At 43.5% G+C, this 15962-nt stretch overlaps 1 protein-coding gene and 1 long non-coding RNA gene across 2 annotated transcripts; one reads left to right on the forward strand and one right to left on the reverse strand.

Moving 5' to 3' along the window:
- Positions 1 to 1547: 1547 nt before the first annotated feature.
- Positions 1548 to 15219, reverse strand: LOC310764543 (ER degradation-enhancing alpha-mannosidase-like protein 2). The gene is made up of 11 exons (XM_083618736.1): positions 14972 to 15219; positions 13899 to 14009; positions 13254 to 13293; positions 12292 to 12397; positions 9893 to 10018; positions 7871 to 8082; positions 6501 to 6642; positions 5555 to 5679; positions 4646 to 4790; positions 2413 to 2534; positions 1548 to 2103 (listed from the first exon to the last, which is right to left on the reverse strand). The coding sequence occupies exons 1-11, from the start codon at positions 15085 to 15087 to the stop codon at positions 1603 to 1605; spliced, it is 1746 nt and encodes a 581-aa protein (XP_083474862.1). The 5' UTR covers positions 15088 to 15219; the 3' UTR covers positions 1548 to 1602.
- On the forward strand, positions 2534 to 5848 carry LOC310764861. The gene is made up of 2 exons (XR_014549288.1): positions 2534 to 2712; positions 2972 to 5848. It is a non-coding gene; the product is annotated as an uncharacterized lncRNA (long non-coding RNA).
- Positions 15220 to 15962: the final 743 nt, after the last annotated feature.

Consider the following 15962-nt stretch of genomic DNA (forward strand, 5'->3'; position numbering starts at 1 on the left):
GTTCCTCTCCATAAGTTCAACAGGGTAAATAGTAAAACGAAGCTGGGAGGTTGGCCGAGGTGAAATCACAGGGTTTTGTCCTTAAATGGGACATAAGAATATATAAGTGGAAAGAAAAAGTAAATGCAAGCCGCTTCTATGCAATTATGCTGACCCATAATCACAAAAGGGGAGCTTTTCTGCTCCTTCCAGACAAACTGTCTGTTTAGAATCTGGCAGAAATCCTAGAAATTGCCAACATGGAACTTATACCAGTCCCATCTCTACGTGTTTCAGGATTTACAGCCTTCCTACTAGCTCACTTATCGCCATTTATTATTTATAAAAAGTACCCCATATAAAAATAGAAACACAAGTCTCTGCCTGCAAGAGGTTTCTTCCCCTCTTCTTTTTGCTTGCTTCATTTATTTTTCAGTTTTGCTGTTGCCACACTGGGGAACAAAGGTTGACTTCTTGTTACTTGCAAGCCAACACTCATGGTTTGCTTCTCTCTAAACAAAGAAAAGCAATGCATCTTAAAATGGAAGCTGCATTATATACCTTTAAATCCCCTTTAAAAAAACTCTGCTTTATACAAAAAGTACTCCCAGCTATAGAGTAAGATAGATGTCTTTGCCAGAACAACCACATACAAATCAGAAGCCACCATCGTGTCCCAATTGGAAAGCCCCAAGACTACAAATAATCACCCTTCTCTTTAATGTCCATGATAGAAATGTGTGAATCCATCTATTCTCACAGCTATCAACTTAACATGTATACAGGATGTCAGAATTCAAAGCACTCAGCATAATTATCTCAGCAATCTTTATGGCAACTCTGTAGGTTAGTACTGTATGTTATCTCCACCTTGCAGACAGCAGGCAAAGTATGATTGCACAGCTGTTTGACTCAGGGCCATGTAGCAAACTCTTGGCAAGAGTGAAATCTGAATTGGGTACTTTGCAGGACAGAGCTACCACAGTACACCGTATCTGCAAGATCCACTCTGTCACCATGCTGTAAACAAACATCTTGTTGACTACAGACCAAGACAACATTTTATTGGCACAGTGTGTGGCAAGTTTTCAAACTATACCTTATTTAGGTGCAGCTGTTTAAGTTGTACATTACTTGAACGAGTCTCACCCAGGTAATGGTGTTGCATCCAGGCACCCACAACCTGAGCATGTAACCTATTTTTGTATTCTAAACACATTTGCCTAAAGATTATGCAGTTCAAAAACTTGCTTGCCATATTTCTTTTTGCATGAGGCTAACATGACTATTTAATATCAGATGAAACTTGCCGTGCTGCCTGTGGTTAAAGAGTATGAACACTCTCTGAAAGAGAGATAGAGAGATAGAAAAAAATTAACAAACAAGGCATGCAGGGGGCTGGCGCAATCTGGGAACTAAAGCTATACTAAGTGTCATACAATTGCTTTTTGTTGTTTTCAAAATACTTCTGCTTTCCAAAGTGGATGTATGCCAAAACACAATTTACGCCCGTTTGAAGATATGCCCCTAAGGATAGATATCCCTCTAAGGAAACAGCAACAGAAAAGTGCAAATAAAATACATATTTATTGAAATCAACAACTCTGAATCAGAGCAAAGGAATCAAGTATTGTCTAAGAAGACCTGCCCTAGAACAGCCAGTTTGGAGTTAAAGGGTTGACTAGGGCAGCTCAGGAGTGGGATTTTCCTTTTCTCTTTCTGTTTAGTGTTCATTTGCTCTTTGCGGCCTTCTGAAGAAGTATCTGCAGAGTCTTTGTGCGTCTCTGCTTCTCTTCCACCGGAAGTTCTTGTCAAAGTGAACTTCTTGCTTCTTTTCAGAGAATAGAACTCTCTCACTAGATCTTCTACCTCCCACTGCTCTTCCTTTTGTTTCCTGCAACAGTGCAGTGCAGCAGGGTCTATAGGATGAGCTTCAGTATTGAAGATGTATCCACCAGCACCAAGAACACATTCTCCATAGGGTGTCAGTACGATGTCAAAGGATGACCCATTGTTATGGATAAAGTTGTCAGGATCAAACAGTAGATACAAATATTTCACTGTTTCAGCCAGGAAGAAGGACTCCATGCGGTTATCTAGTTTGTGATCTCGCAGGTCTTTGATCTTTAAAATAAATGGAGGGAAAAGTGGTTACACTGCATATGCCAGAATCTGTCGTACAATTGTTTCAGCAACATTCTGGAGAAATATACAGTGGCACGAATCAGGAGTTCAAGTCTACTGTTGAAATAAGCAGAACTTAGAATCAGTGCCATATTTGTGCCACAGAATAAAACACACACACACCAACCAAGACGACACATTCTGGTAGGTTAACTTTTGCTAGTGAGAAAAGGATGCTTGAGAGGGACACACTAGTCCATTACTAAAAAGAAAGGGGCAGGGGAAGAGAGTTCAGGAGAAATACTTAACTGTTGCAAAGCCACACTCAACCTTGCTGATTTTTTCTATTGACTCTACAACATCTCTGCCCAGTTCCAAAAGGGTGGGATCTTGGGTAGCACGATATAGGTACATTGCGCTCTCTATCAGTTCTGCAAAAATACAAAAAAGAAAAAGCTTGGGTGGAAATCAATGTTGCGCTATTAAAAATATTCTGTACGCACAAGATTATCAGCTTTCCAGACGGAATTATCTCCCCTCCCCTGTGCTGTACTCGCGGGGTTCTCTTCAACCCCCGAACCAATTTCAGGAGGCACATGAAGGAGAGAGGCTCCAATACTTTGGCCACCTCATGAGAAGAGAAGACTCCCTGGAAAAGACCCTGATGTTGGGAAAGATGGAGGGCACAAGGAGAAGGGGACGACAGAGGACGAGATGGTTGGATAGTGTCTTCGAAGCTACAAACATGAGTCTGACTAAACTGCGGGAGGCAGTAGAAGACAGAAGTGCCTGGCGTGCTCTGGTCCATGGGGTCACGAAGAGTCGGACACGACTAAACGACTAAACAACAACAACATGAAGGAGAGAGGGGAAGCCCCATTGCACAGGGTTTCAACTGATGAGGTGAATCCCACCCCTTAAGTTACATCATTGCATACACATGCATTTATTCAATATACAGCAAGCACCTGCACAGTTTCCCAAAGATTCAGAACACACAATAGTTCAAAACAGGGGTCCTCTATTATTGAATAAGGGACAAAATAATCAGTTTTCCTTAAAACTTTTCCCCCATCATGCCACGTAGTTTGGAACTCATTTTATTCTGCGTTAAGAGGTAGCTTGCTGTTCAAAGCTGCTGCCTTCGGCAACACTAGAGAACAATATGCATTTGGAACCCTCTTTTTAACAGAAAGAGGTTCAGGAGCCACTTAGACTGAAATGTTAATGATCTATAGATTTATCTATAACCAAGGCAAACCACAAAGCAACTTGGAGATCATCCAAAAGGAAGCCACAAGGTACAAGCTAAAGTCTTAAACAATCTAGTTTAATATCTATATGACATCACTGTGTGTGGTCTTTAGATGATTTGGGGCTAAGGGTCATCAATAGGCTATCAACACACAGCTCTACTTCTCCATAACATTGAGTCAGGGGATGCTATGCATGATCTAAACACTTGCCTAGGTGGAGGGGTGATCTGGACGAGGACCAGTAAACTAAGCATGAACTGTAGGAGGACGGAAGCCCTTTGGGATGGTGGTTCATGTGTCTGGGAGACTGGACAGTTGCCTGTTCTGGGTGGAGTTGTGCTCCCTCTGAATGAAGAAGCTTGGACTTTTTTTGGGGGGGGGGGTCCTCCTGTATCTATCTTTGCTGCTGGAGGCTAGGGAGGCCTTTACTAGCTTCAGCTGGTATGCTGACTATGGCCATTACTGGACAGAGATCCATGCATTAGTAACCTCAAGACTCTATTATTGCAGTGTGCTCTATGTGGGGCTGGTCCAGAGGTTCCAGCTGATGCAAAATGCTGTGGCCTAGACTGTCGATGGGGGCAGATTACCGCCAGCACATAACTGCAGTGTTCAAAAGTTTACACTGACTGCCCATACGCTACTAAGCCATGCTCAAGGTTTTTATATAACTTTACAAGGCCCTTAACAATTTGGGTCCAGGATACCTGCCTAATCCCTTGTATCTCTTCTTAATTACTGAGGTCTTTGGGGGAGTTACTGTTAGTGGTCCCCCGTGGCTTGCATGCATGGCTCGTATTCACCAGGAGCCGTTGGGTTTAGTATTGTGGGCCCAATTTTATGGCACTTGCTTCCAGATGACATAATGGAATCATAGAATTGGAAGGGGTCTTGAGGGTCATCTCCAACTACCTGCAAGGCAGGAATCTTAACACACAGTCACCTCATCTGCTTTGAAACCATGCTTAGTTTTGCAAATGTGCTAGCAGTTTTATTGCTGCATCCCTAGGAGGAATGTCATGAAGACTCCCTCCCTCCCTGCTGAACTTCCAGCACCTACTGAAGACATTTTTTGTTTTTGTTCCAGCAGGCATTTTAATTGGAGTTTGATTTTATACTTCTAACCAATATTTACTTTCAGTATTTCATCCTTGTAAACTATCTGGAGATTACTGTAGTTAAGCAGTATATAAATTATTTTATTTAAACATACATCTGCAGTATTTATATGCCTTGTAAACAACAAATGAAAGATGCTACAAACAAAATACTTATTTCTCATTTACCAGGTCTAAGTGGATACCCTTCACGCTTTTCCACTGTATAACCCTGGGGAATATTGTAGAACTCGGGCAACCCACCAAACTGCTTCCAAACAGTGTAATAATTGAGGAATGTTCGCATTGCACTATCTATGTCTCCAATGAGGCTCTGGGAGGAAGAACAAAACCAGAAAAAACCCAGTGAGGTAACAGAAAGAATAGAGCATAGCAGACATAATCAAACCAAGCACAGTGTACAACTAGAACCCTCAAACAGTACTTAATCTGCTTTTAAAAAAGGAAAAGGGGGGGGGGGAGAAGAACCGTAATAGCACAATCAACAATGTACTGAGATGATGTCTGTAAGAAGACTTGGAATATAAAATAACCATAGGACGGACACCTCAGTGGCAACCAGGTGTTTTTTTTTTTAAGTCTGGAAAGAAATCTACTAGAAATAACATGTTCAAGTTTAATAGGGCTACTCTGTTTTAGGAAATCGTTCATTTTCATTCCTGGATACTAAAACAGCCTTTGTCAGATTCTCAGCGGAATTACAGTTCACACGGGATCAGAGAGACAACGAAAAGTGGATTATTGCTAACTGTTTTCTTGGCAAGAAAAAGCCACAGCTGGTTTTCTCAGTGCAGATATTTGTCCTCATCTGCTTTAACACTTCTGATTTAAGTACAGCATTATCCAACACAAGCAAAAAGACTGGATTCATGTTATACTGCATTGGACGCCTACTCTGGTGCAGGTTCTCAGTTTTACTGTAGAAATGGAATTATGAAGAACACAAGCAATTAAAAGAGGGATGGAAACTGTGGCCACCAAGTATTGCTTGACCATAGCGTCCAACAACATATGAAGAGCCACAAGTTCTTTAGCGATCCCTGAGTTAAAACATACCTGTTCTTCATCAGCCCTTACCTGCAAGCCAGGCCAGTAGGCTTCAAGGGACTGAAAAACAGGCATTGAGACTGTTCCTTTATACATCTGAACCCAGAGGTACCAATCATCAAATTTTGTGTAGTTGCTTATAGCTTTGTTGTAGTCTACAGAAAGACAAGACAAAATGAACGATAAACATTGGAAGAAGAATTTCAGAGAACCTGAAAATGAACTGGCTTTCATATATTCTATTTGCATATATTTCAAAGAACACATTTATCATCGGAATTTCCTTTTATGCTTAACAATGTTAAAAGGATGACAATACGAAAATATTTTAAAAAGGAACTCTGCTCGCAGTACATGAGCTTCTACAGAGCAGTTGCTGTTCAAGGAGGGAAAGAGAAAAAAATGGCACATGAGTTATCATTAAAGCAGGGGCAAGGAGCCTCCGGGGCCATGGCCTGGACATGCATCCTAATTTTGCCTGGCACCTGTTCCAATCTGGCTGCAAAACAGTTTCCCCAAACCATGTGCACCTGCCCCACATCTGACAGGGGCAGACAGAGCTGCTGATGCATAATCAGAAGCTTTAAAGTGTGATTCTCCCGATTGTGCTCATCACCACTGAACAAGACCATCACATGTCACTGCCTTAGCCTGAGTCAGATCCTTTGCCCATCTAGCTCAGTTTTGTCCACACTGACTATAAGCAGCTCTCTAGGGCTGCAGAGAAGAGAGATTCCCAAACCCTGGGATCTCTTGCATGCAAAGCAGATGTTATATCCCTGAGCTACAGCCCTTCCCTAATGTGATGAAGGAAGGAAGCCAATGAGCATTGTTCACCATGGCTGGCAATGACTCTCCGAGATGTCAGGTGGAGGTATTTCCTGACCCTACCTGGAGATGTCAGGGATGGAACCAGGGACCTTTGGCATGCAAAGAAGATGCCCTGCCACTGAGCTATGGCCCTTTCTGAACTCACCTAGAAACATTGACATCAGCTCCTCATCCTGCAGTAGGATGGCTCCTTTAACAAGATACTCAAAATAGGAATCTACTCCGGCTCCAATGCCAGCATCCTGGGCTACCCATTTGGCAGTTACCACATCAACATGATTACCCACCTGAAGAAAGAAAAAAAGCCTCATTTATTAAAAGCTATAGATTGGGATTAGCATAGGTTTACATTTCTATACATTTCAGCAAACAATAGATCCTTGGTTTGTTATCTGTACAAGTTTCCAAAAAGCACAAGGATGTAACAAAAAATCTTAATTTCTGCAGCCTTTCTAACATGTACTTAGTACCAACAATGTGTGCTACTGTACAAATTCTTTGTTATAAAAACCTATGGGTGGTAGTCAACTAATTTTTACTCAGAATAGGCCCATTGAAATTAATGGACATAAGTTAGCTATGTTCATTAACTTCAATGAGTCTACTCTGATTAGGAGAACTAACACAGGACCAGGCATCTTTAACATGTGACATTAATGATTCATTAACACAGCCTTTTAAACCAGAATGCTTATCATGGCATCAACTGTTTTGATCTTTATTTAAAATCCCAGCTGCTTTTCGGTTCCAAGTTCTTGGATTTGCCCAAGAACATACTATAAGCCTAGAACGTAACTGAATACACTGGATTTCCCCAAGAGTGAATTTCATTTCCACATTAAATCCTGTGACAGACACTTTGTGGATCATACCAGTTTTCAGTGAAAACAATGACCAATGTCTAATGGGTGGTGGAAGGGAGTGGGAGGGTCTGAAGGCACATGAAGCCACCACCTTGCTGAACTTAAGCAGGTCTGAGTCTGGTCAGTGTTTGGATGGGTCATGTGTGCTCTCTTGAGTTCCATGACAGAAGAGATTCATTTAAGAGGATGATGATGATGATGTGAAATGACCAATGAGGAAATTCCTGAACTGATTTGTATACCTGAGAAAATGTAAGAGCAAATCTTTTTTTTAAAAGATTTGTAAGAATGTGGAGGTAGGAAGTGACTGGTAGCAAGCAATGCAGGTTTCTACAAGTATTGTAACTTCAACAAAGCCGTCTTCTAATATGATCGCCCATTGTATTCATGCAAAAAAGCTCAAGGTATCTGGACCACAAGCTACTGAAAAATGGTGATGATCATCATGCTCATCCTTGATGTAGACAAACAACAGACGTTTGGGAGTAGGATTCAGCTTATACCAGCCTGTGTACATTTATGGTACATGGTGGACCTGGTACTGTTATATTCTTGCAATCAATTGTTTCAGTGGCAGCATTAATTCAACCATACTTTCAACAGAAATCAAACTATGTAGTTGGAAAGTGTGACATGAGGTTTTTCCACTCACCAAGCCAATATCAGAACGATTTTTCCAGAGGGTCTTAAGAGCCTTTCTGGCAACATCCTCAAATATTGGGTCACCTGTAAGATGACTTAATGTAGCAAATTCCACTATAAATGTACCAATTCCAGCAGTACAAGTAATTGGTGTCTCTCCAGGGTTTACTCCATGTAGTAAGTTCACTGTCCCATATGGCATTCCAGTTGGAGTCTGAAAGGCTTCAAAACAAAACTAGCATAACTGGGGGCCCAGTGTAGGTAATACAGTTCAAACTGTGGATTCTCCCAAGGTTGGTTCCACAAATACTCCTGCAAGTCCCCTATCAGGTGTGTTTCAAGTTTTAACAGCAAGTCATGTGACAGCCCAGCACAATCTAAACAGTGGGCAAACAAGTCAGGAGAACTACTGGGAAGATTGCCTAATTCAATGCATTGAATTCAATACATGTAGGTTTGTCTGCCTCGTCACCTATAGCGCACAGCTCAATTTGAACAGCAGGTCTGGTAAGCAAGGTATTTACCCATAAGGAATTGTTACCTGCTCCTGGTGAGCAACCCTGATACACTGTCCAATCAAGCTCAACGGGCTTGGCAACCAATAGATTTCCTACGTTTATAACAATAATTTAAAGATTTTCCAAAACACACAACACAAGAACACAGCTGTATACTGAAGAACTACTTTGCTCAAAGAGGTTTCTGTTGTATAGATTGGGATTTATATTCCACTTTAACAGTAACCCATTCACAGGTGAACAAATGCGAATCCTAGTAACCACAAGTTAAAATGATCATCGCTATTCAAATAGACAGCAAAGACTATGTTCTGTTTTAGCTCAGGTGTGCAATGAATGCTTAGTGACAAATACATGTCATATACAGCACTGTAAGTGCCTTTCTACTTCCTCAAAGTAAACATTGCATTAGCTGCATTACTTCTCATCTTAGATATTTATCAGAGCCATTACATTATCCACTAGGTAAAGGTAAAGGGACCCCTGTCCGTTAGGTCCACTCGCGAATGACTTGGGTTGCGGCACTCATCTCACTTTCCTGGCCGAGGGAGCCAGCGTACAGCTTCCGGGTCATGTGGCCAGCATGACTAAGCCACTTCTGGCAAACCAGAGCAGCGCATGGAAACGCCATTTACCTTCCCATCGGAGTGGCACCTATTTATCTACTTGCACTTTGACATGCTTTCGAACTGCTAGGTTGGCAGGAGCAGGGACTGAGCAACGGGAGCTCACCCCGTTGCGGGGATTTGAACCGCCGACCTTCTGATTGGCAAGCCCTAACCTCTGTGATTTAGACCACAGCGCCACCCGCGTCCCACATTATCTACTACTTAGCCATATTACTATTTTTGCTGCTGTGGTATACTCATCGATAAAAAAGCAGATACTTGAGTCCATTTTCATTCCTTCAGATTTTAGCAACATTCGGCCCAGTACAGTGTTACCTCGGGTTACATACGCTTCAGCTTACATATGCTTCAGGTTATAGACTCTGCTAACCCAGAAATATTACCTTGGGTTAAGAATTTTGCTTCAGAATGAGAACAGAAATCGTGCTCCGGCGGCGTGGCAGCAGCAGGAGGCCCCATTAGCTAAAGTGGTGCTTCAGGTTAAGAACAGTTTCAGGTTAAGTACGGACCTCCGGAACGAATTAAGTACTTAACCCGAGGTACCACTGTATACATTAGGGCAGCCTTTCCCAACCGTGGGTCCCCAGATGTTGTTGGACTACAACTCCCATCATTCCTAGCTAGCAGGTCTAGTGGTCAAGGATGATGGGAACTGGGTCCAACAATATCTGGGGACCCAAGGTTGGGGAAGGCTACATTTGGAGCATAAATATTTATTTTCGACGCACTTGATATATCCAACTACATCTCTTCTGCTTCTAGCAATTTGCAAGAATTTGTCCCCCTGCAGTTCCTGGTACCCATTACTTATAATCTAGTTTAGCCTATAAGGCAGCAACACAGAAAGGGAGGAAATGAATTCTCAGAGTCTGCAACAGTGCTCACCTGGCAAAAGTTTTCGAGCTGCATCCTCTGCCATCCTCAAGAGGGGCCCAGAGCAGGGCCATCCTGCTTCCACTTCAACACCGGCCTTCTTTGACAACAAGTGAGCAGACAGGAGTCCGCCAACCACTGAAAATGGGAACCCAAAGCTTATTAAAAAAGCTGTCTCAATGGCAAAGGGTGAATATGTTATAATTCATTTGATTTGTATCTTGCTCTTCCTCCCAAAGGAGCCCAGAGCAGCAGACATAGCAATGATAAAACAAAACAAAAATCTAAAAACAGTTAAGAACATTATCTCAGCAAGTGATCTCACAGTCTCTTTCAGCCATCAAATGCCTCAGTAAACAGGAATGTTTTTGAAGGCCACCAAGAACGGACAACTGAGGCCAGGCTACTCTGACCTTGGAACAGCTGCACTCCTAGCCACAGAAGCAATATGAGACTCCAGTGACAATCCAGTTGGGATCTGGGAATACTCCCAGACTACAAGCCTTTTCCTTAAGAAGGGAGTGCAACTCCTTCCAGAACTTGTACACCAAATTCCTGGGCATGGGAACTATCCATCCATAGTACTTCTGTCTTATTTGGAAACAGTCTCAATTTATTGGCCCCCACCTAGTCCACTGCTGCCTCCAAACACCTGTCCAACACCTTCACGGACTCCAATTTCTATGAAATGGAAGGAGAGAGCCGAGTACCATGCTCCAAATCACCAGATAACAGCTCCCAACAGTTTCACATATATTTTAAATAGCTTAGGAGACAGAATGAACCCTTGTGGGACCCAACAGCCCAAAACCTAAGCAGTAATCTCCTAGTAATATTTTATGGTAGTGATCCTGGAGGCAGTAGAACCACTGTAATACAGTACTTCTAACTCCAACTTCCCTGAGTCACTCCAGAAGAGCACCATGGTCAATGGTGTCAAAAGCCATTGAGAGATCAAGGAGAACCAGCAGAGTTGCATTCCTCCATCACTTTCCCCATGGAGACTGTCAATCAGGGCAACAAGGGTGTTTCAGAGCCAAAACCAAGCTGGAAACCAGACTGGAATGGATCTAGAAAATCCACTTCCTCCAGGCATATCTACAGCCGACTAGCTAGCATCCTCTTGATAACCATGCCCAGCCCCTTTATTTGCAATCACAGTATATTTAAAAGGAGGAGCAAACAGACTAATTGGACAATCAATTCCTGGCTTAAGGAGTCAGTATATGCAGGAGCTACTTGTGGGTGGCACTGAGTTCCTTTGAACAAGCCACGATTCAGCTTTTAAGCAGAGATTTGTTTTATGTGCAAAGTCATAAGTTATGCTATGTGGCTTCCAAACCAGCCAGGAACTGGAAATCAAATTTAAACCATGGCCTCACATCCAGTCTTGTCTGAAAGCCCATTAACCACAGTTTCCAGTTCACACATAATGAGAAACTAGGGCCAAAAGCTGAATCTTGGCCTGTTATGCTGCTCACATGAAGGAGTTGCATGTGAGCATGCATGACACTTTCACATCCTGGCTTCTTAACCCAGGATTTGATTGTGCAAATTGGCCAATGTGAAGTGTGCAGAACTGATTTCCTTTTCAGTGGCTACAGAGGAGCCAGCCATTTGGTTAAACTTCTCAGGAGACACACATGAATTGTTCTTATCCCAGCAACATCTTTTCCCTTGATCATTGCAAGGATATACTGTGTAAGTCATGAAATGTTCAACTTAGCACCTTATTAATGAATACAGAAAAGCATCAGAGCAAAAACTTGCACTAGAATCATCACAAGAATGTTAACAGCAGCCCGGCTGAATAAGACGAAAAGCCCATGTAGCTCAGGTCTCTATTTCTAACAGTTGCCAGCTGACTGCTTCCAGGACTGCTACAGGCAGGGGATAGAAGGCCATAGTTCTCTGTCTGATTTCTCTCTTTAATACAGGGGTGGGGAAGTGGGGACCCTCTAGAAGCTGCAACTCTCATCAGCCCCAGAGAGCAAGGCCAAAGGTCAGGAATAATGAGAACTGGCTTTCAACAATATCTGGTTAATCCACCCTTGTTCTAATCTGGTATTGTATTACCTCTGAACAGGGTATTTCTATAACTTTTATTTCCCTCTCCATTTTCCATTCTTCCAACCCCCAGTGCTTTTAATATAATGCCTGCCAATTTAGGATTACACTTTATACCTCTTATGGACTCTGCTCCGTGAAAAATTAAGCTATAATAAATTGTCAATCCTTAAAAGGCTGCTACAACTGACTCTTTGTTGTTTTTGCTACAACTGGCTACACATGGCTACCCTTCCGAATCCTGTTACTATATTACACACTCATCTTTCCTCTGTGCTGCAACTCTAGACTAATTTGTTATGCAAAATACTTCCAAGACAGGGACCTTTTTGAGTTCCACTCACCTCTGATGTTGGTTTCAAAGACAGAAGCATTTACATCGATATCAAAATTCACACCCTCCTGCAACACGCTGACAACTCTCTGGAATTCAGAGACGTTCCCCAAAATCTGGGAATAAATAAATGTAACTGAAAGCACACAATTCATGAGACTGCAAACATCTAAATTTGGGGGCAGGCAGGATAGAAATCAGTAGGAAAGATATATAATATTACACTGGGGCAATCTAGCTTTGCCCTTGAAGCTTCTTCAAGTTGTTCTAATGAAGAAAATGTGCTAGAACTTGGAATGTTGGCATTGCATCAACAACAGAAGTTGGCCTTGTGTACAGAAGGTCCCAGGTCCCATCCTTAGCATCTCCGGATAGGTCTGGGAGACACTCCCTGCCTGAAACCCTGGAGAACTGCTGCCAGTCAGTGTAGACAATACTGAGGTAGATGGACCAGTGAGCCTGAGTTGGTATAAAGCAGCTTTCTATGTTTCTATGGATCAGGTCTGGAATTAGCTGGCATCTATCTGTTGGGAGACAATGGACAATTTTACTTCTACATTTGGGTTGTATCCTGCACTGCACACATGGAGTTCCGGTCTCACACTGTCCTCTTCTCTCTATGTGCACCCCCAAATCTGTTCTGAAAGGTCTCTCAACCCTCTGGAGAAGATTTGGGGAAGTTGCAGGCGGGAAAGAGGAGCATGGTCCATTCCTTATGGAAACATACGTTGTGTAAGTGAAACAATAGTGTTGGATATAACCCTTTGTTTTCAAATTTGTGAATCCATTTTGTGCTTGGAATCCATTTTGTGCTTGGTTTTAGTAATGCTGTCATTTTACTTGTTTGTAAAGAAGTTGAAAGTAGGGAGAAACTGAAAGTATGAGGAACAGAATTTTTTTTCTACCAATATGCCTGAGAATAAGCAGGACCTGAGAAAACCAAGAAAGATGTTACTGACAAACGGTACTTACTAGCAGAGTGTCCAGTGCATCAATCAGTGTGAGAGAAAAACTGAAAAAGAAAGGAAGTCAGTGCTGGTGAGGCAAATGTGGCATCAACCACAAAATACATAGAAAGATGCACATGCTAGCATTTAACCAATGGGCTTCTTCTCTGAAAAACCAAGAAATGGCTGTCCAGTCTCTGTCGGAAAAGATCTAGTGAGGGAGAGCCCACCTCCACTCTAATAGTTAGTTCCATGACTAAACTGCTCCTACCATTAAGAGGTTTCTCCCACTGTTCTACTGAAATCCATCCTCCTGTAACTTGAGCCCATTACATCAAGTTCTGCAGAGAACTTGGCCTCTTTTATGTGACAGCACTTCAGGTATCGGAACAGTTTCATCATGTGCACCTTAGTCTTTCCTCACTAGGCTAAACAAACCCATTCCAAAGGCAGTGAAAAGGTTAAGTAAATCTATGCTGCTCCAGGACAACTAGCATACGCTGTAACATGGGACCCTCCAGAAGTTAGACTGCAATTCCCATCAGCTTCACTCAGCATGGCAAGTGGGGGACGACAACACCTGCTCTAGTAAACAGGGACATACCCTAAGAAGGTGTTATTTCAAAATTCCACAAGCAACCAGAGAAAGAACATTCAGTCTTCCCAGTACCTTCCCCAAGTGTCCTGCCCATCACATGTCAGAGGGCGCAGTTCATCATATGGGAAGGCGTTTTCCAGGTAATTATCATAAGCATGATAAAACATGGACTTGACTCGCTCTCTAAAGGGAGAAAAAAAAAGACGTTTCAGACTTACAGTGTTACAGAAAAGTGGACAACACCACAGAACAACAACAGCAAAAAAGGTGACCTCTAAAAAGGTGAGCATAGCACTGCCAAAATTTTGAAAGGAGTGGATCACACGGGCCCTCAGTAGGTCACCTCAGCAATTCTCTTCCTTCCAACTTTCTTGCTGCCTGCTTGATATACACAGAATGCAGTGGAAAGCAGGAGAAGCAAGGGAAGACAAAAGGGCCTCTGTTCATGTCTTCACACCAAACCAATGTCTTCAAGATTCCCTTATAAATAATTTCCAAAAATCTACTGCACTTTTCCTACTTTCTCAAAGGAAGCACTTCAGGTTTGCAGGATCTACTTCTGGGGGTTTTTTTGCCTCAAGTTTCTTCACAGCTGCTTTTAACCATGACCACAAAGACCTGCATATGTCAAGAGCAGCATGCCCACATATATGGCTATGATATCTTGTTTACTTTTCCATGAAGCCACATCCCTAAGATATTTAAACAAACACATGAATAAAATGACTGTCGTTTCTTAGTTTTCTACTAGGGTAGAACTTGCCATCTAAAGTCATCCCCTGACTTTTTATTTCTGTTCCATCCTCACTATTAGACAACAAGCACTTTTTAAAAAAAAGCAAACTGATAAATACACCTGCATGTTAGTATTAGAGGATTTCCGCCCTCTCCCACCCTCGGTTTTCCACCTGAGAGCAGGGCTGTCACCATTCTTTTTTCTCTCGTTGTCCTTGCGGGAGACTTGATGGCAGGTGAAATTCAACGTGGCCACCCAGAGAGGCACGCCATGGAAAAAGGGGAGGCTTCACCTGTTGAAAATCCGCCTGGCACCACAGAGCCTTTAGAAAAGGGAAGGCAAAGGAGCCCAGGTGACGAGGGAGCAGTGAGCTGCTCTCCCTCCATCAGTCATCCTGGTCCGGGCTCACCTGTAGCGGGCGACGTCGACCTCCTTCCCGGCGGCCGGAGGGGGCTGCCCCAGCGAGTGCAGCACCCACAGCCAGAGCCAGCCCAGCCGGTGCAGGGGCGGCGCCGACAGCAGCATCTAGCAGCCGCGCGCAGCGAGGGCAACCCGGGCGCCCTTGCCTCCCTCTCCCCGCTTCCGCGGCCATCAAGCAGCCTCCCTTCCGGGACACGCCCACCCCTGTAGTCCCGCCCACTCCCCCGAGCGCCAATCAGAACCGCCTGCCTCTCCCGCTCCTGCGGTAGGGATGACGCGAGATGAAAGGGTTGGTGAGCTCGGAGGGCGCCTGCGCAGAGGGGAGTAGGGACGTGTTCTAAACGTCGTGGCCGGTAGAGGCCGCTGCGGTGCGCCGGTTCTGGCTATTGGTTGGTGCTCTTCCTATCGCGGAAGGAAGGGATGGAGAAAGAGGAGAGGGGGAAATAAGGCTGGCTTTCCGAATAGCCCTGTGTTGAATCATTGGAGCATAGAATTATAGTTAGAAGAGACCCCCCCCCAAAGAGTCATCTAGTCCAATGCAGGAATCTCAGCTAAAGCATCCATTGACAGCTGGCCATCCAACCTCTGCTGCAAAACCTCCTCTCGTGGGAGTCCCCATCCGCTGTCGAACAGCTCTGACTGTCCCAAAGTTCTTCCTGATGTTTAGTGTGAATCTCCTTTCTTGCAACTTGAAGCCATTGGTTTGGTGCTACCCTCCTGAGCAGAAGCGTGCTCCATCTTCCATGTGACAGCCGTCTAGATATTTGAAGATGGCTATCAGATATCCTCTGCCACGTCTTTTCCAGGCTAAACATACCCTCTCTAAATATTATTGTTATGTACTGAGTTGAATAGGATCCAAAATGCAGCAGTCTGATTGGTCCTGGAACAATGCAGCAGTATGATTGGTCCGCAGGAGCCACCCAATCCAGCTCCAGGTGGAAGTGAATCCGCAACCTGATTGGCCTAAGGATAACCCG

The sequence above is a fragment of the Podarcis filfolensis genome (genome assembly GCF_964270895.1).
Source record: "Podarcis filfolensis genome assembly, chromosome: 6".
In the NCBI taxonomy this organism is placed as follows: Eukaryota; Metazoa; Chordata; class Lepidosauria; order Squamata; family Lacertidae; genus Podarcis; species Podarcis filfolensis.

What these genes read in the sequence shown, in the direction of transcription:
- LOC310764543 (XM_083618736.1), bottom strand. Translation starts at nt 15,087, where the DNA reads ATGCTGCTGTCGGCGCCGCCCCTGCACCGGCTGGGCTGGCTCTGGCTG. An exon ending in GTCGACGTCGCCCGCTACAG is followed by an intron (nt 14,010 to 14,971) that starts GTGAGCCCGGAC and finishes TTCTCCCTTTAG; the next exon opens with AGAGCGAGTCAAGTCCATGT. An exon ending in CTTTGAAACCAACATCAGAG is followed by an intron (nt 10,019 to 12,291) that starts GTGAGTGGAACT and finishes TCCCATTTTCAG; the next exon opens with TGGTTGGCGGACTCCTGTCT.